Source organism: Brachyhypopomus gauderio, chromosome 15, assembly GCF_052324685.1.
Source record: "Brachyhypopomus gauderio isolate BG-103 chromosome 15, BGAUD_0.2, whole genome shotgun sequence".
NCBI classification, from domain to species: Eukaryota; Metazoa; Chordata; class Actinopteri; order Gymnotiformes; family Hypopomidae; genus Brachyhypopomus; species Brachyhypopomus gauderio.
Genome location: NC_135225.1, coordinates 5278301 through 5296803, shown reverse-complemented (window position 1 = coordinate 5296803; position 18503 = coordinate 5278301). Strand labels below are relative to the sequence as shown.

The 18503-nt window shown below is 43.0% G+C and overlaps 2 protein-coding genes across 6 annotated transcripts in view; both read right to left on the bottom strand.

The window, feature by feature from the left end:
• Positions 1–1197: 1197 nt before the first annotated feature.
• dkk1a (dickkopf WNT signaling pathway inhibitor 1a) lies at positions 1198–3386 on the bottom strand. The gene is made up of 4 exons (XM_076974494.1): positions 2856–3386; positions 2524–2665; positions 2270–2443; positions 1198–2066 (listed from the first exon to the last, which is right to left on the bottom strand). Exons 1-4 carry the CDS (start codon positions 3234–3236, stop codon positions 1768–1770), a joined length of 996 nt encoding a protein of 331 aa, XP_076830609.1. The 5' UTR covers positions 3237–3386; the 3' UTR covers positions 1198–1767.
• Positions 3387–4081: 695 nt separating this feature from the next.
• LOC143476342 (cGMP-dependent protein kinase 1-like) overlaps positions 4082–18503 on the bottom strand; it is a 46862-nt gene continuing 32440 nt past the window's right edge. For 2 of the 5 annotated variants that reach the window (XM_076974490.1, XM_076974489.1), the window contains exons 8-18: positions 16138–16203; positions 14777–14851; positions 10714–10810; positions 10326–10465; positions 9925–10014; positions 9594–9735; positions 9296–9459; positions 9030–9152; positions 8888–8950; positions 8138–8204; positions 4082–6471 (exon numbers count right to left, since the gene is read on the bottom strand). In XM_076974490.1, the coding sequence (XP_076830605.1) occupies positions 6373–6471; positions 8138–8204; positions 8888–8950; positions 9030–9152; positions 9296–9459; positions 9594–9735; positions 9925–10014; positions 10326–10465; positions 10714–10810; positions 14777–14851; positions 16138–16203 (1126 nt within the window). In that variant the 3' untranslated portion in view covers positions 4082–6372. Of the gene's footprint in view, positions 6472–8137; positions 8205–8887; positions 8951–9023; positions 9153–9295; positions 9460–9570; positions 9736–9924; positions 10015–10325; positions 10466–10713; positions 10811–12187; positions 14737–14776; positions 14852–16137; positions 16204–16684; positions 17643–18503 lie in introns of those variants that run through there. The other 3 variants (XM_076974492.1, XM_076974493.1, XM_076974491.1) reach the window with 3 other exon arrangements.

Sequence of the window (18503 nt, the reverse complement as noted above, 5' to 3'; positions counted from 1 at the left end):
TGACAATACGGATAGCTTACACGGAGTCGTGCGTGGTCACTCATCGCATTACCACACTGAATATTTACTACCAAGTCCAGTTTCAACACTAATAAAGACAAACTCAAAGATCACACTGACAAGGGTATCCTGTGCTAGGCCTAAATTAATATCATTTACACTTTAGTATGGGAACAATCATTTATTTATTCCTTATTTATTTTGATACATACAGTAACTGCTGACACCATTATTTGCCTTTCCATGCCTTTCCAAATCCGTGTAAACGTCTTAAGCACTATTCTTGTACCTCCTCCCTGCTACGCGTGTTACCTGTGTGTCGGCAGTAGCGTATGATAAGGTAATTAGAGGATAAGATATCTCTATGATTAACTTGCAATCCAGGCCTGGCTACAGGACTAATTAGAAGTTAGCCTGACACACCAAGGGCTGTGGAAGAGAGGAGGCCATTACAGCTGAAAGCCGGCAACATCCTCTGGATTCTTTATTTGCTGTTCTCCTGCTGGCTTTGTCGTTTCCTGCTGTTTTACCCTGTTTAAGCTTTCATGTGGTCAGACTTTTTTTTTTTTTTTCCTTTGCCCCAATCAGGACACTCAGGCTGCCCAGAGGATTTACATATTACCCACAAAACATGCAACCCGTTCTTCTCCCATCATGACTCCCTCGTTTTAAAGGTGTGCCTCGTGTAGTTCTTCAGTTACATCTGATTGGGAGTTTCTTTCAAGTATTTTTTAAACCATCTGCACTTTCACTATCTTAAACCAACTGATGTTTGCTATCATATTATATATATAGTCTTGTGTATGGCCTGTGTTAGGAGTCTAAGCACCTCAGAGGGAAGGAGGCTAATGCCAGGACAGACCCATCACTGCTGGCGGAGGGATACACACACACTGCCATATCACATTCACTTCAAGAATGAAAAGCTGGAAACTGAATAAAACTAAACATTAGAGACTTATTGGACATACAAGGTATGATGCGCCGCTATTGAAAACTGAACAGCTAAACTGAACAGCTTTGCTGATCCTGTATAGACTTGAACTGTGTAACATCTCTCATCCAAACTCCCGTGCTGTAAAGAGCTCAAAACATCTCTCTAGATGACTCCAGATATGAAAATGTACGTTAAGGGCTCCGAGAATCCAGGAGATGAGTTTCCAAGAAAAGGTCTTATAGAATGGACAGACAAATTCATAACTGGTCACATTAGAATATTTTAATAACAGAATATTTTAACAATTTAGTCTGAAATAAAAATAGAGTATTTTATATCACATTGTAAATAATATAAATCATGTCATTTGCATTTACAGTATTAGCATAGATCCATGCCGCACCTGGTCTTACAATACTACTTTTACAGAATCAGTAAGCTCAGTTAAGTGCCACTTCCAAATAAGTATTTACACTACAGTAATTTACTGCAAGAAGAGTTTTCAGTTCCCTTATAAAGGGAAGCAACGTTCTGCCTTTTAGACTCTGAAGGAGGACACAAAGAAATGATTTTCTGTCTTCAGCGGCAGAGTCTCTGATCCAAACGTCCATATGCTGCATCTATTCTGCGTCCGTCTGTGAAACATGATCAATCCTTTTAACAGGGCATCCTTCCGGGGTGGGGTGGGGTGGGGTGGGGAGAGGCAGTTTTCCTGTATCCCTTGTGTGTGTGTGTGTCCATGTATGCCCATCAAGTGTGTGTGTGTGTGTGTGTGTGTGTGTGTGTGTGTGTGTGTGTGTGTGTGTGTGTCCTCAGCAGGTTCTGTTGTTTCAGCGCTGCTGACATGTGTGGAGGTTCCTGGCAGCTCTGTTGTTGTTGTTGCTGCTGCCACCGTGTTGCTGCTGGCGCTCCTGCCCGCCTGGCCTGTCCCGCAGCGCCCGGCACACCAGGCCCTGACCACAGTCGCAGCGCTGGAAGATCTCCAGGCCGTGGGTGTCCTTACGCCGGTGCCGTGTGCACATCTGGCCCTCGGACAACACGGGCTTGCAGATCCGCGACCAGAAGTGCCGAGCACAGCAGAGCCCGTCGGAGCAATCTGAAGAACGCAGGCACATGTCCCCCTCTCCACCTGAGAGAGAGAGAGAGAGAGAGAGAGAGAGAGAGAGAGAGAGAGAGAGAGAGAGAGAGAGAGAGAGAGAGAGAGAGAGAGGGAGAGGTTGGGATTTGTGTGTCACACATCTGGAACCAAGTGAGTCAGCTGTTAAAATCATATCAGCCCTGCAAATAACTGGTGTGTCTAAGAGGAGAAGGAGACTGAGCATGATGACGTACCTTTCAGCATTTGTTGTGAGGACACCGTTGTCCCTTTGGGCTGCCGTGACAGCACAGTGCGGTTCTGACTCCGTGTTACAGGCGCAGCGGTGGCGTGTGACCTGCTAAGCAGTTGAGTCGCAGCTGTAGTTCTAAAAGACTGAGTAGAATTCATCTCAGCCGCCTGGCACACACCTGGTTGAGGAGCACAAACTTCAGTGGAACAAGACCTAAATGGGCGTTAATGCAGAACAGACAGGTGGATGGAGGCTCACCGTTGATACACGGGTTCCCCCCGCAGCACATGGCGTGGCGCAGACAGCGCTTCCTCCGTCTGCGGCAGGGCACACACGTCCTGCGCGCCTCGTTACAGAATTTAGCGGCACCGCATTCACCATCAACAGCGCAGCTCAGTGGCTGAAGGAGAGAAAGTTACACTTTACTACCACCCCAAATCGTGTAGTTGGTTTCTAACAACATGAAACAACCATGGACATTTCAGTCCATTTGAAACCGATCCGGCAAACAGCATTCTGCAAACTTTTGAACTTGTGTTAATTGGTGTTTGTTTGCTCCTAGGAATAAAAGAGGCGCAGTACCAACGTACCACCGGGGTGTCCGCGCCTCCCTTGTGGATGCCCCCGCTGTCGGACTGGACCACACGTGGACCCGCGCTCACTGCGGTGGGACTGGCTCCTTCGTTGGGCAGGTTCTTGATGGAGTTCCGTAACCCTGATCCGGCACGCACGTCTCTAACGGAACCGCCGAGCACCGCCAGGTAAACAGCCGCAATCGCAGTTAGTGACACCGGCATCATGTTCTTATCCTCAGTGGGAAAAACCTTCAGTGTGTCGCAGCCGCTCCAAGAATCCGTGATGAAGAGCAGGAGCAGGTCTGTGTCGGTGAACAAGTCTCCGCGAGTGAACTTCAGATTGTCCCGAGGAGACTCGTGTCCCGTGAGGAGCAGAGACACATGGGCTTTATACATGTGCGTTTATCTACACCCGCCCCTAGTGTGTGTGTGTGTGTGTGTGTGTGTCTGTGTGTGTGTGAGCGCGAGCGCGTCCGCGCGGTAATGAGGGCAGAGAATTGACATTTCAAAGATTCTACTTGCTCCCCTCCCCACCCCACGGAGTTAAAAGGAGCGAGGGGCGTGGGGGGGACCAGACAGTGTGCGCTTGCATGTTCTCTTTCGCAACATTGTGCCTCCCACACACTCAAACTGGGGTATTTAAAAGTTGCCCCTGAACATCAGGTTACCTGTCATGTGTGTAAACAGCATGAAGACACTCACCTCATAGTTGGTTTATTCACTTATATTATATTGATATTATGATTATGATTATTAACTAATACCTCAATGTGTTTTGACAAAGGAGTGTCTAATAGCATCGAGAATGAATATATGAATTGTAAATTGGTCATTGGGTCTATACGGTCCGCAAAACTATTAATTACGTCCAAATGGCGCACGAAGTACCCGGTTATTAAACGGCAGGACGCAACAACAGGTGTAGATTAGAATCGGATATCCAGCATTTCAAGGTGTTGATAGTTGCACTAAGTGTCGGGCTTCCGAATGCAGATAACATTTAAAGCGCTTGAAGTAAGTTGGTGCCAAGGAATGTTGACTACCAGCCTAGAGATTAAAAACGTTTCCTCGATAGTTTACAGTATTCTGGCGCCCTCTGTTGTCATAAAATATTGCTGTGCCCGAGAGTGAGTGAGTGAGTGAGTGAGTGAGTGAGTGAGTGAGTGAGTGAGTGTGTGTGTGTGTGAGAGAGTGATTCGAATTTGTGTGTGACAGTGCAGAGATATGGGGTTACACTACAATTAAAAGTAATTAGATTTTATTTGAGATTTATAAAGTTTATAACAGGCACCTTGCAAATGGCTTTAAGGACATCAAAGTACAGTCAGATAAAATCAATATCTTGGCAAAACCCACACGCTCATGACAAAGATACAGCGCAGACTTGGATGTTAAAGGCAGACTTAATCTAAACCAAGATTAGGTCTAAAAGGACAGGAAGAAAAGTCGGTAATTTGATTAAATAATTCTACATTTTAATGGTCTTAATAACATTTCTGAAGTCTGTGGGGAATTAGCAGTCTACATCTTAAGTATTGACTCTGTGAATGTGCATTATAAGACATCTACGGTTGTTCATAAGGACCTAAGTAATTTTCAGTAATGTGGATATCAAACACTTGATATCGACAGTTTTCTTACCAAATGTGTGTAGATGAGGCCAGGGTGGACAAGGCAAAAAAAAAGAGATCTGCTGTAAATAACACCTTATAATCAATAGATTACAGAGCATCAATTGTGGGTTATACAATATGCATTATATCATTTGTAGACAGTTCAATCATGATTGCCACCTTTTCGTTGTTCAGTGGGAATAAATGGTATTTTCACCATTATGGAGATGAGCCTTACAGCAGATTACAGCACCTCTGGCCTCTTTAACCGGTCCAACACATGGACTCCTGTATATGTACCATGAACAAACCAACAAACTTAATTTATAATGTGATGCTATTACTGCCTTGCCAATCCAGCCTACAGAGGCAATATCATATAGTAAATATAGTTATGTCATTGTCCAATTTCACAGTGTCTAGTTGTGTGCAGATTTAGATGTACATCTAAAATGCAAAGTTTTGTCATTCTCATTACCTGCCAAAACGTGCCATTGTGAAATATCTAAAATAGTGTTGTATAAAGGAGGGAAATGCATGGGTCCCCTTGGAGAGGATCGCTTTGAGGCATGTGGCATGTTAATGGTCAATTGTGTTTCAGGATGCCGCTGATTTAAGGCACTGTTTCTTTTCATGGTTAGCTCAACATTATGGATTGTGAGAACATATTGGTTTTAATGTATTCATACACATGTTATACCTGAATTCCTTCTGTAGTCATTTAGCCACATTATTACACACTTAAATATGAGGTCATAAAAGGCCCAAATAATCTCAATTCCCCCCCAAGACAGTGTCATTCAAAACCTGTCTAAACACGGCAAGATCACAGTACTTCAAACTTCCATCAGCAGTGGTGCCTGGGCTCAAGAGTACTAGGCAACACTGAGAATAATTTATGATCTAGAGCTCAACATTTTAAAATCCACAGAGGGCCTTGGGTTTATTTTGTGGAGAGTGTAATGAATCTGAGGCACACCGGGAGTTGGGTGAAGCAGACACCCGCGCAAGCCCTGGACCGGCTACGTCACCGCGCAAGCCCTGGACCGGCTACGTCACCGCGCAAGCCCTGGACCAGCTACGTCACCAGCTCCAACGGCCACCTCAGACCACGTCCCAGGGTTACGTGAAAGAAAGGATGCTTGCGAGTAGTTGCACAAATGCCACGGGGCACTTCAGAGAAGGATTAACTCCTATTACAAATGTAACACAGTTCTGTGCTTTTTCCTGTGTTGTCTGTTTGTTAGCATTAGCGTTACTTGTGGTGGGGTTGATATATTATTATGTACATGTTCCATAACATTCAGGTCTGTCTGGATCCTTTGAGTCCTGACTTTGAGATACGCTAACTTCATCTAATTCTATATGCCACGTGTTACTTAGCGAACTGTGCAAGACGAAGAGCCTGCAGCCAATCAAGGACAAAAAGCAATCGCGCGAGGTCACGACCTGCTACAACATACGTCCATTAGCCTACGACGAGAAGGGCTTGTGGCAGGTATGCACAAACAGAAGGATGTTTACACCCATGGTAAACACACACACACACACACACACACACACACACACACACACACACACACACACACACACACACACACACACACACACACACACACTCACACACACTCACATAATGAATATATTCTCCCCCATTGTCGGGACTTGTGTAGGAGAGCACTAACAGCTCTGTAGTGCCATATAGCCCAAGTCCACAACTTTAATTTCTCTATTGCAACAGTCGAGGTGAACCAAAACAAAAAGGGCTTTTCTCCCTTCCACTCCGTCAGCCTGTCCTGCCTCAAACAGCCTTTTAATGCAGCCTGTCCAAAAGAAGCAGCTCTGTTTCAGGCAACAGTGGAGCAGGTCTTTCGTTTGGTGTGCAGGTGCTCACAGGGGCGCCAGGACGTGACGCTGCTTTAGAAGTCTACATCCCAGCCCGTGGTGTCGTCAGGGGGAGGGTCTTCATTGTCCTCTGGAAAGCTGTCAAAGTTGCTTGTGTCTGTGGCTGATGTCAACTAGAGAACAAAAGTCAACATACAGTCTTCAATAGAGCACGACGCTCATTCATCAGAAAAAAGACAAACGCTAGAAAAGATGCATGGAGTCTAAATAAATCAATGCAAAAATGTAAAAAGAAAAACAGTTTTAATTAAAATTATAATACAAATTTGACACAAAATAAGGCAAAACTTTATTTAAACCCATGAAATAAATTTGAAGCATTATTGAATTACTGAAGCAGCTGACCACCCTTATATTTGTGTGTTTTAGAAAGATTGCCACTTTGACTTTTGTTTCAACATATATTTTTACTAGTACTAGTATTTATCTTTTGTTGTTGTAATTAAGCATTCAGGTCAGCTGCATTTGCCTGTATAAATTACAAAGAAGTTCTACCCACAATTCCTGGCACCTTGTTCTCAAACCATGAAATAAATATTAACTTTCAAACAAAGAACAGAAAGGACTTAATGAAAAAATACTGATTATTATGGTTAATTGCATCCTTAGAGCAATTTGAATAATCTAATATTAATTGATTAATTGATCAACTAATGGCATTTATGATATAATTAGCATCTCTTTGTGTTTGATTTTGCTTGTTTAATTTAATTTTCACCCAAGCCTTTTGGGAACACATACTGTAAGGAACCTTTTTTCACCAGGGTATAAAATATGAAGGGAAACCTGCCAAACTCTTACTCATCCATCTAAAGACGAGAGACAACAAACAATGAAATGACAGTAATTACCACCTCTCAAATATGAAAGGAACAGTGTGTTCTTTGCCTCCAAGCACAGAGAGTAGGATGGTTCAATGTATTTAAAAAAATCCTTTCCGGTTACAGTTGGAGCAGGGCAAATGTTTTGAATTTGAGCTTAATACAACTTAATGCCCAGATATATTATCTACAAGATGACACCTCAATGTAAATAAACCTCATCATACAAATGCACAAATCCCACAACCACTGGAACTTTGAAGATGGCCTCTATGATCACGCAAACCCAAGAAAGCCTTTAGGCCACAAACACCACAGTTGGATTAACATGGAAAAATAAACCTACAGAAGCTTTCATACTGAAACACAGGCTGCTTTGGGTCCAAGCCAAAAGCATCATACACTCTAGAATATTTCTGTACAAAAGCCATCACAGCGAGCGGCCAGTGCCACACAGAACTGACCCCCCCACCGGTCAGGCGTTTGTGATGGCCAACCCAATCCCTTGATATAAACCCCTGTGGAAACCTGTGACATGAGCTGAAGAATGTATGAGCAAGAGACAGAGATATATTCTCTCAGATCTCTTCTTGTGTGTTCTCATCTTATTTCCAGACAAAGTCTCAGCAGCATTGTTATGGAGAACTGAAACTCCACAGAGCACAACATTCATGGGTTTAATACATGATCTAATTTTATTATTATACATTTTATCCACTATCATTTGCTCATTACATCTGAGGTTGCTAATAATTTTGGAGGAGACTAAATACATGAACAAAAATAATGCAGAAAATTGTGCAAGGCTCGTGAATAGGTCAATTTCATATTAATATACTGTCTTTGAATCTTAGTATATACTATAATACATATTTTATGAGTACCAGTACCAGTAGTTGTTAGGTGAATGGTCAACACCAGTCTGTAAGTTCTACCCACAAGGTTTTTATGTACTTACATTAGGGATGATTGGAGGGGTAAGTGTTCCCTTCCGTAAGCCGTCCCAGTTAAAGCCTTCAAACCATCTGCACAGAAAACGCAGTGTATGAGCACCGTGTAGCCCTATAGGAAAACAGTGCTCTATAGCACAGGATATGCACAGTGTAGCCCTATAGCAGGGGTGGCCAACCCGCGGCTCGCGAGCCGCATGCGGCTCTTTGCCTGGTTTCATGCGGCTCCCGTGTTTGAGCACTGTAAGATCACAGTGTAGGTAGGAGTGTAGTGTTTGAGCACTGTAAGATCACAGTGTAGGAGTGTAGTGTTTGAGCACTGTAAGATCACAGTGTAGGTAGGAGTGTAGTGTTTGAGCACTGTAAGATCATAGTGTAGGAGTGTTGTGTTTGAGCACTGTAAGATCTCAGTGTAGGAGTGTAGTGTTTGAGCACTGTAAGATCACAGTGTAGGAGTGTAGTGTTTGAGCACTGCAAGATCACAGTGTAGGAGTGTGGTGTTTGAGCACTGTAAGATCACAGTGTAGGAGTGTAGTGTTTGAGCAATGTAAGATCACAGTGTAGGAGTGTGGTGTTTGAGCACTGTAAGATCACAGTGTAGGAGTGTAGTGTTTGAGCACCGTAGTAGTGCAGTATGGGAGCACTGTAGGAATTCAGTGTAGGAGCTCTACTATTGGCAGATCTAGCAGAAGGTCCCTCACTGTCTGTTGAAGATTCAAACACTCATAACTGTTCAGTCCATTTATTTGTATACTCACTTGTGCTTTTGAATATCCTTAACACCATTTTTCAAGTTCCCTAGTCTTTCAGAAGGAGTATCCCTGGAAAAGTGAAAACAAACCCATCAGTCTGAGCTGTTGATCAGTGACATGTGTTAACTGCATGCTTACTTTTACATACCTGCATAGTTTTTTTATTAGATTTGCAGCATTTTTGGTAATCTTCTTTGGAAATTCGATCATGTCAATGCCTCTTAAGATGATGTTGTATGTCTTCATGGGGTCAGGACCTGAAAAAGGAGGACTGAAACATATCGGAGGATTAGATATTAATTTAAGATATTTGATTTTAGATATTAAATGTATTGAGGATTACAGATATGATTTTAGATATTAAACATATTAGAGGTCTTATTAATAAATGTATTGCTGCATTGCTTCTCTTACCTTCCAGTCAGAAGTTCATACATAAGGATTCCCAGGGACCAGTAGTCTGCTGAGATATCATGACCTTTGTTAAGAATGATCTCCGGGGCGACATATTCCGGCGTCCCACAGAACGTCCACGTCTTCTTACTGAAGCCAATCTTCTTAGCAAAGCCAAAGTCCACCTGAATGCATATTAATGATTCCTTCTATATAAATTACTCAGAGGAGCTATTTTTCAGCATCTATATCCCATTTCATATAAAACATATGCAGGAGAACATTATTATATTAACCGAGTAGGTCCAGGGCTGTTTACCAGTTTGGCATATCCCCTGTGGTCCAGTATCAGGTTCTCTGGTTTGAGGTCTCTATATATGATGCCTTTGGAATGTAGGTAGGCAAAAGCCTCCACTACACACGCTGTGTAGAATCGAGTAGTGGAATCATCAAATGAACCCCTGCAGGAGGCCAGAAGCACAGAGCACTATAAGGACAAAACACAGCCACGTTTAATGGAGCAGATGTTGTGGTAAATCCATGAAGGGGCTGAAGAAAAGAGCGAAGTAGCCACAAGGCCCAGAGGGGTGTGGGTGGGGGTGGGGGTGTGGGTGGAGGTGGTGGTGTTGGGGGTGACTGGGTGTACTGACCTGTCTCTGAGGATGGTCCACAACTCCCCTCCCAGGCACGCCTCCATTAGCATGTACAGATATTTACTGTCTTTAAATGTCCTGTAAAGTCTGCAGAAGGTTTTTAAAAAGTTTTTAATGCCGACATACAAAAATATCCCAACAACAACAACAAAAAAAAAAAAGACTGTAAAAACACTGGAAGAAAATAACAAGCTGTCACCACAATCTTTTTGTGGCTTTTGGCCACAACACTTTAAATGTTGTATATTTCGAGCCAGTTGTGCGTTATATTCCAGCTTGATCCAATGTGCAAGTGTGACACGAGTGAACAGCTGGTTTAACGTGTCATGATGATGAAATGCTAAGAGCTGTGGGGTGAACCAGTCTGCCCGTACTGGTCCACAAGCACCTCCCAGTACCTGACTATGAAGTCAGAGTGCGCCTCCTGCATTATGAGCTTCTCAGAGCGGATGTGCTCCTGCTGCCTGGTGTCCACGATGTGCTGCTTCTTCAGGATCTTCATGGCGAAGGTCTTGTATTCATCGCTCTTCAGCTGCACCTGGGGTGGTAAACGAGCGAGAGAGAGAGAGAGAGAGAGAAGACCCAAGTAACAAACGCTAAAGTTTTCTTTTCATTCCTCATTTGAACAGGCTAGCCTCTGTAACCAGGCTCAAAGACCTGAGCATCATGCAGCCCTCAGTTTGAACTACCCACGCAAAACTTGCATACATGCATACACATGTTTCTTTTGCCCAGTAATACATTTTAATATAGTTTAATAAATTAGGACCATATTATAATATATACCAACTCAACACGGCCAAATCCTCCAACGCCGAGTGTGTCTATGATGTTGAAGTCTGACAGGTGTAGGTTGAAGAAAAAGGCATTCTCCGCCTCATACCTGCACAGCAGCAGATGGAGAAACAGAAAAGGTTTAGAGAAATGCAGCTTAAAGGCAGGGACGCCTGCAGGAAAGAGAGGAACAACGGCCCTTATCCTGCAAGACCGCAATGAAAACTCTCTTCTGACCACAACCTGGGCCCTGCAGTCCTATGGTGTGGTGTGATAAAAAAGTGAATCTGCGTCTTGTGGTCCTCTGGTGTAGTGTGGTAAAGAGTGAACCTGGGCCCTATAGTCCTTTGGTGTATTCCATTGGGCTGAGTGTACAGTGTTGTCCTTACTAATGTTCCATGCACAATGTGTATTTAGGAAGAGGACCCACTTATGTCTCTTCCAGTCAACCCTTTCTGTTTCACACGTTAGTCTGAGTGCTATAAAAATATCATTCCGCCTCTTTAAGCCTGTGGGTGCCCTGCGGCTCCGACCTTCTGTAGAGAATCTTCGTGCTAACATGGTGGAGTTTAAATCAGCTGTCTGTGAGAAACAGGGCTGAACTTGAAGTACGTCAGTGTTTCCCCATCAAATTCGAACAACAGGGATTAAAAGTGAAGACCTGTTGTTGAGTGGTGTTCTGATATTGGCTAATGGAGCTTGTGTTGACGGTCAACCTTTGCTTTGTTTAGAGTAAACGATACTCGGAACAGTCACTGACACTTTCTGCTCATTTCAAAAGACCGTTTGGGAACATAATGAACACATCAGGAAATGTGTGCCAGTTTGATGATTCTTTGGGCCAAGTTAAATTCTTAAAACCAACCTTTTCACCTTCTGAGACTATGACCGATTTTAAGAGAAAAGAGTCTGAAAACTCTCCAATTGGGACTTTTTAAAATGACAGGCACATGAGTGTGAGTACTAACACACTTGTGGCCATGTTTGGGTTGGCACAACTGCTTGGTGTCAAACAGAGGTTATGGTTTTCCACACACACTGCCAAGGGTCCTTGCATATGGACACACTCGGTTATGCTCTCACACACCCACAAACCCACTGTGTCCTCTGCATATTATTTAATCCTTTTCTATAATCAGATCAGTTATTAGCCAGATTGAATTACTTTAGCTGATAAAGAAAGACGACTTCTCTGGGTTAGAGACGGCCTGCTGGAGAAAAGCCTGAACTCCAGAAATAGAACACGCCACAAACAACATGTGCGGGAAAGACACACAATACAACAGCGTCATTACAATGCAGATCAAATGTGCTCTTCCCATCGGCAGATGGCAGAAAGCTCGCCCTGAGGTCCCGTGTGGAAGTCCTGAAGCGCAGGAGGTCCAGGAAACGCTGAAGATACCCAGCAGCTGCCCAGCAGAACAGAAGCCAAGGTCCGTATTATCAAAATACGCAACGAACACAACCTCCAGGATCGTGTACCTACCAACACTCAACCGGCGACCTAAGTGGATCCTGCATTATTCATTGTGAAGGCTCAGTGTCGTCTACTCCCAGGCGTACACAGTAATGACACAAAGGAGAAACAGTGCCTCTCTTCACCAGAACTCTCTTCAGGACGCAGTGAGAAGCCGCATGATGGGAAGAGGGAGGTTCTCCTTGCGTAGATGTTCGGGCGATAGTTGAGGCCCACACACAAGATCCTCAAATCACATCTACACATTCATGCTGGTTTTCCATATCAGTTTCCGCCCTTAGCTATGCTAGGGAAGCGTTCACTTAAATGTGTTCATTATTAACTCTAGAGAGACACAAAGTCCTGGATAACATTTTTAAAAGATATCTGATGAGAGTTTGGCTTTTGAGCCCCATTATATTCAGGTCCCTAGTATTTGTTCAAATAAAGGAGTACAATTACATTTGACCACAAGGTGGAGACACCACTCAAGCGTGTGACCACACAGCAATCGTCATTGCAGTCTGACTTTTATTTTATTTTAAATAAGAGGAAATAATTCTTTTCTGTAACAGTGCTGGAATTGCTCTGTGGAACAGTCCACAAAGAAATAATAATTCTCTCTCCCAGCAGACTAGAACAGCAGTGTGACATAGGCAGGGGACTCGGGGACAGGGAAGTGTTTGATCAGACTCCCGTTTACAAAAGCTTCCTACATCTGAGCATGACCCAGTGAACTGTGCTTTAGAGTTTATAGTTTTAGCTTCAAAGCATGTTTTGCTGTTATCTGGAATGTTACTGGACATACTATCTACAAACTATTTAGGAATCTTGTATGATTAATAATGTTTCAGTATGTACGTAGACAGTGGACACGGCAGCATGCTGACAGATGTAAGTCACTCTGGATAAGAGCGCCTACCAAATACTGTAAATGTAAAATAATAGAAATGACCTTCAGAAAACATCTAACGTGTGTCTATGCAGTTCTGTATCTCTGAAGGGGTCCGAAACATCATGGCCTATGACACCATCCCTCTGGGTACACGTTTCCGGCTGATGGACTGTTAAAGAGTTGTGATCTCTCTCTCAGGACCGCACACTGGAATTAACAGCTGCTATAAATGACAGTGGGGCGGAAAGTGCTCCCCGGTGTCCTGGGGCGTGGGCTTTCTGCTGGACCACAGCTGTCTGCCTGGAGCCCCGTGATACAGGAGCCCCGTGACCTCCAGTGCATCAGGAGCCTGCTGCATCCACTTCTCAGACAAACAACCCCATCAGCAGGGCTGTCTCATGCAGTTCAGAAGATAAATGCTCGTTTTTTCCATACATCCCAGAGGGTGAGAAGGGATTCCAGTACATGCTTTCTGGACGACGCTTTTGCATTCGGTGTTTCCCAAACCCGTTAATCATTTGCACAGCAAAATCTCTAGTGCTTAATTAATTGTTCTAGTGTTTATTTGTGTTCAGTAGTATATTCATAAACACTGCAGGTGTTAATTCCACACTGGAGTTTGATTGAACACCTCCTGCTGTGTGCCAAGTCTGTAAAAGGACTGTTGTAACTGGACAATTTCAAAAGCATTTGCTCTCTAGAAATACATACAGATGGTGGAAACACCTGGAAAAGTATGCTCTCTCTCTCAGAAGGTATACAGAAAATGCTTTTCTAGTGGGATTCCATATTTCTCAGAATATTTAAGACAGTAATATTGACTGATATGCCGTGTTTGTGTGTACAAGGCATGGTGCTCACCCCCCAGAGTCCAATTAGATGGGGTTAGCTCTGTCAGTGTGTGTAACACTTTGGGACCCGTTTCTTTGTGAGACATTTGTCCAAAACACTGTTTCATCATGCCAGATCACAGTGCATTGGAAAGACAGTGTTTGGCAGCTGAAAGAGTGTATTAATAACACTGAGAAAGGAAAATGTGTGTGGGATGTAACAGAGTTCAAACCCCCAGGGACATTTTCAGTCCTTTATCAGCTCAGGGATTTACAGGGCAGATGAAAGGAGGAGAGACAAAGTGGAAAAGTTTCTAATGCTGCTTTGATCCAAGAGAAGCGACTTTTGAAGAGGGAAAGCAGCTCTGTCTCTTAGCTGTATCTGCTCTGTTATTCATGGCCCAATTTCTAAGCCTCAACTCCATATTTACTGTGGCAGCAGTAATCTGCGTGTGTGTGTGTGTCACTGTACTAATGCGCAGAGTGATAAGGTTTCTGAGGGTTCACATTACTCTCACCTCTGCAGTCTTTCAGATAAGCAAGGTTCACTTTCACATCACCTCAAACTACCTAAGAGGTCACAACCTCTCTCTCTCTTTCTCTCTCTCTCTCTCTCCTCATTGGATACAATGTGCTGTTGAATGCTGTCTGCAGGACAGCCGTAAGGATGCTGACCTATCTCTCTCTGAACAATAGCACAATAGCTGCTCATATATAACCCTGTCTATAAATGAAGATGATCAAGGGGGTATATATTTAGCACAGAAAGACACTGGGTTACCACAGAGATTAATAGAATATATTGGTGTATGTATACTCTCACATGCTATCATGCACAGTTATTGGAAGTCAGAACACCACCAAAGCTGGTGTTGATGGATCAGACAGACTCACTTTGCTTTGGCCTCCGCATCTTCGGGTCCTTTGCTGGACACATCCTCCAAGCCTCCAAGAAGGTGCTTATAAGACCTAAAAGAGAGCACCTCCAATGACTTAGTTGCAAGAGGCCTGTCTGCTGTCATTTGAATACCATGTGATGCTATAGCTGTAGAGGAGACCAGGTTAATAGTCTTCTAAACCTGAAGGCGAGGCAACTTTATTTCTATAGCACCTTTTATACACACTGACATTTTAATGTGCTTTACACAAGAAAAGAAGAAGCTTATTATGACCCGAGGTCCATCACCTTGGGAAGGCAAAGAGCACTCAAACCTTAGCAGAAAGGGGAAGGGAAATATCTCAATGGGGCGTATGCTACAGTGTAACGAAAGAATGAAGACAAACTAAATGCTCTTTAGTGAAATTCAGAAGATATCCGAATAAGATCCCTGGGGTTCCCATGATGCACCATCCTTGAAAATAAGTTCGCTAAAGATTCCTGTTGCTCACCTGACAGAGGTGTCAGCGCAAGGCGCTAGCAACACCTGGGACAGAAGGATTAACGCGACACACTCGTACTCGCCTGATATGCCCAATAAATATGTGAGCAGCTGTAAGATAAGAACACCTGCCAAATACCAGCTTCTGCTGGTGTAAAATGTGTAAATTAGAAGTAGCAAAATCCTGTAGATGTCTCAGCTTATAACTAGAGCAGCAGACCTGGATTCACAGTTTAATCTACCCTTTTAAATATTTCAGCACTCTGCCATCTTCTGAGGAGTGATCTGCTTTAGCACGCGTCTCGTGGTGCCGTCAGCTGCTTTTTAACCGCAGCCACACAGGGAGCGAAATTCCACGGGCAAGGCCTCGAAGGCCGTAACCAGCACATAAAGAGGCCACGAGAGGACTCCCCAGTCAGGAATCTCTCCGCAAAGCTCCCAGCTACACACGCAACTGCAGCTATCTTAGACAGGCTAGATTTATTGCCCTCTGGATGGCAGCAGAGAGGCACGCCTTCAACCGCACAGATCACACATGAACAGTCCAAACGCAAAATCTGGAGTCGCGCAAGTAATTTCACACAATTGTACCTGCAGAAAACAGGAATTTTAATCACAGCTTGATTGAGACCACTTAGGAGGGGGGGGGAACACGCTTCCACTTGATATGCAACATTTAAGATTACTTGAATGTAAAGATAATGTTTTGGTAAAAGTATCAGCAATTACACGTTATTGCAATATTACACTGTACCTTTTGTATATGTGCTTTTTATATATATTTTGTATAAGATATAGCAATATACGGTACCATAAAAGTAGTAAAAACATTCTACAACAGTGGTTGGTTTAATAGGTATGTTTAATGATACTCACTCTCTGTCAATAACTAGACAGGTCACAGGTTCTGCAGCAATCACACTGGCTGTTCTCATGTCCTCACTGCGTATGAAACAATAAGATATGAGTGAAAAATAGACCACACACAGGCACACAGAAAAAATGAATTGCAACAAAATGACAGAAAATGAGATATGCCGCAAAATACATTTTAAAGTACTGCGCCTATTAGAGGTACAAACCAATGAGTGCTAAATCAATCTAAAGATGGAAGAGCTTACATGCTGTCCTATGTCAAAATAAGACTCCGCAGGAAAAACAAACTTCACATCTATATCTGCTTATTTTTTAAATCGATCTGGCCACAGACATTCTAAGACTGCATTCAAAACTCAGCGTTTGTTGAGTTTTTCATAAGCAAAAAAAAAAAAAAAAAGAATGCTCATTTAATTTTTAAAAGCCAAATCAGCATGTGAACAGTTTAAGATTACAACTGAAATAGTTTTTTTTTTTTACGATTATAAACATGACCATCAAATTTGCTCTGAACCTCCACAGGAAAATGACTTATTTCAGCCATTACTCTGAGTCTTTCTGGGAGTCGGCGTGAGCCTCCTCTTCCTCGCTGCTTTCTGAGGAAGAGTCGCCCCAGTCGCACGAGTCCGTGTCCGAGGACGCCGAATCCATCCGCTCAGGTAGAACACACTCACACACTACCTTCAATAAACTCTAAGGTACAAACACACAAGTCCCCACACCTAACCCCACTTTAGCATACGTGGCAAACGTCTCTCCCAACTCCATCTAACTCTGTAGTGCCCACACACTGTCGGATCCTCTCACAAGAAGGAAGACTAGATGTTAATCCAGATACTGTACATACACCCCCCCCCTCCAATCAAAGTCTCTTGTGTTTGGAGAGAGGTGAGAATTCTACACTACACAACACTAAATCCCTCACAACGCAAATACACAAACATGCCGTGCGAGAAGGTCACAGCTGCTCCGTGTGACAGCACAGAGGAGAGGGGAGGACAGGAGACATGTTGTCACTTCTCGACTCTGAGAGCGTGAGTGTTGTACTGAGGGTCATTACGGACCGAGAGCTCTATAAGTGGTGCTATAAGAGGCAGTAAGTGGGCATTGCGCCCCGCTGAGTGAAGACCTGCACTGGAACTTCATGGCCCGTCTGAAACAGCAACACCTGCTCTCTGAAAAACCGGCACATATGTGCGTCTGTGCCAAACAAGTGTCCCCGCTCCTGTCACGGTCACAAGCATGCACACATGCCCGCAGGGTTACCACACAGCCATGTTAGCCCCGGCATCGAGAACCCCATTCCTCCAAGTGCTGTCTGAGTTCATGAGACTCTTCTCTGACCCGAGCGCTATGTGCTACATCGGACCAGAGTGCATCTGCACTTGCCCACTCACACATATGCTGTTAAGCTAGTGCTGCATTATGAAACCAACCTATAAATCTATACTTACATTATTCAATATAGGAATAGTTTGTCTATGTTAACTTTTGGAAAAATAAAGAACAGAAGTACTACATTTACTTTATAATCAAATTAGGTCATTCTTAAAATAACCATATACATTAAAACAAACATGTAAAATAGAATCTTAAAATAACCATATATATATATATATATATATATATATATATATATATATATATATATATATATATATATATATATATATATATATATATATATATTAGAATATGTGTATATTAGCATTTATAATAGCATTTATAATAGCATTTTAGTATTTAATTGTTAGTTCATGCTCAAGATCTGTATACATACTTGTATGTCATGCTTGTGTACAGAATGCCTTTTTGATCTAATGCATTTATTAATATAAATAAAAGCGACAGAAGAAAAGCATATAATAATGTTTAAAAAACACGCTTAAATGAAAACAGGACCACTATAATTTTAGGTATATTTGCCGTCTAATCCTATCTGTGTAAATGATCATTTTAAACAGATAAGGCACACTTACTTGGCCCAGTAAATATGTAGTGCCTATATATGACCTAATGGGCAACTCACCAATAATTAACAACTCCAGGCAAACCTATAGTGAAATGTGAACACAAGTCACTTTTCTGGCCTTTTTCATATTGCTACAAAACAAAGTGGAACATGCGTGTGTCTTTACATAATAAATACACAGCATGTAAACCGTCCAAAACTCCAGACACTCCAGAAATATGTTTATTTCCAATTTCCTTAGTGCTACCAAAACCACACTGTTCTCAGTTAGGCTGTGCACTGTCCAATTAATGTCCGACACCTCTAGATGGCACTGTGGTTCTTATACACCAGATCTAGGTCACTGTGCGCTTGTCTCCACAGAGCAGCGGTGCATGGTGGAGCTCGGTGTGAC

Coding starts and splice junctions, on each gene's coding strand:
- dkk1a (XM_076974494.1), bottom strand. CDS start 3,236: ATGTATAAAGCCCATGTGTCTCTGCTCCTCACGGGACACGAGTCTCCT. Junction 2,666..2,855: donor GAGGCGCGGACACCCCGGTG/GTACGTTGGTAC, acceptor TCTCTCCTTCAG/CCACTGAGCTGCGCTGTTGA. Junction 2,444..2,523: donor GGGGAACCCGTGTATCAACG/GTGAGCCTCCAT, acceptor CTCCTCAACCAG/GTGTGTGCCAGGCGGCTGAG.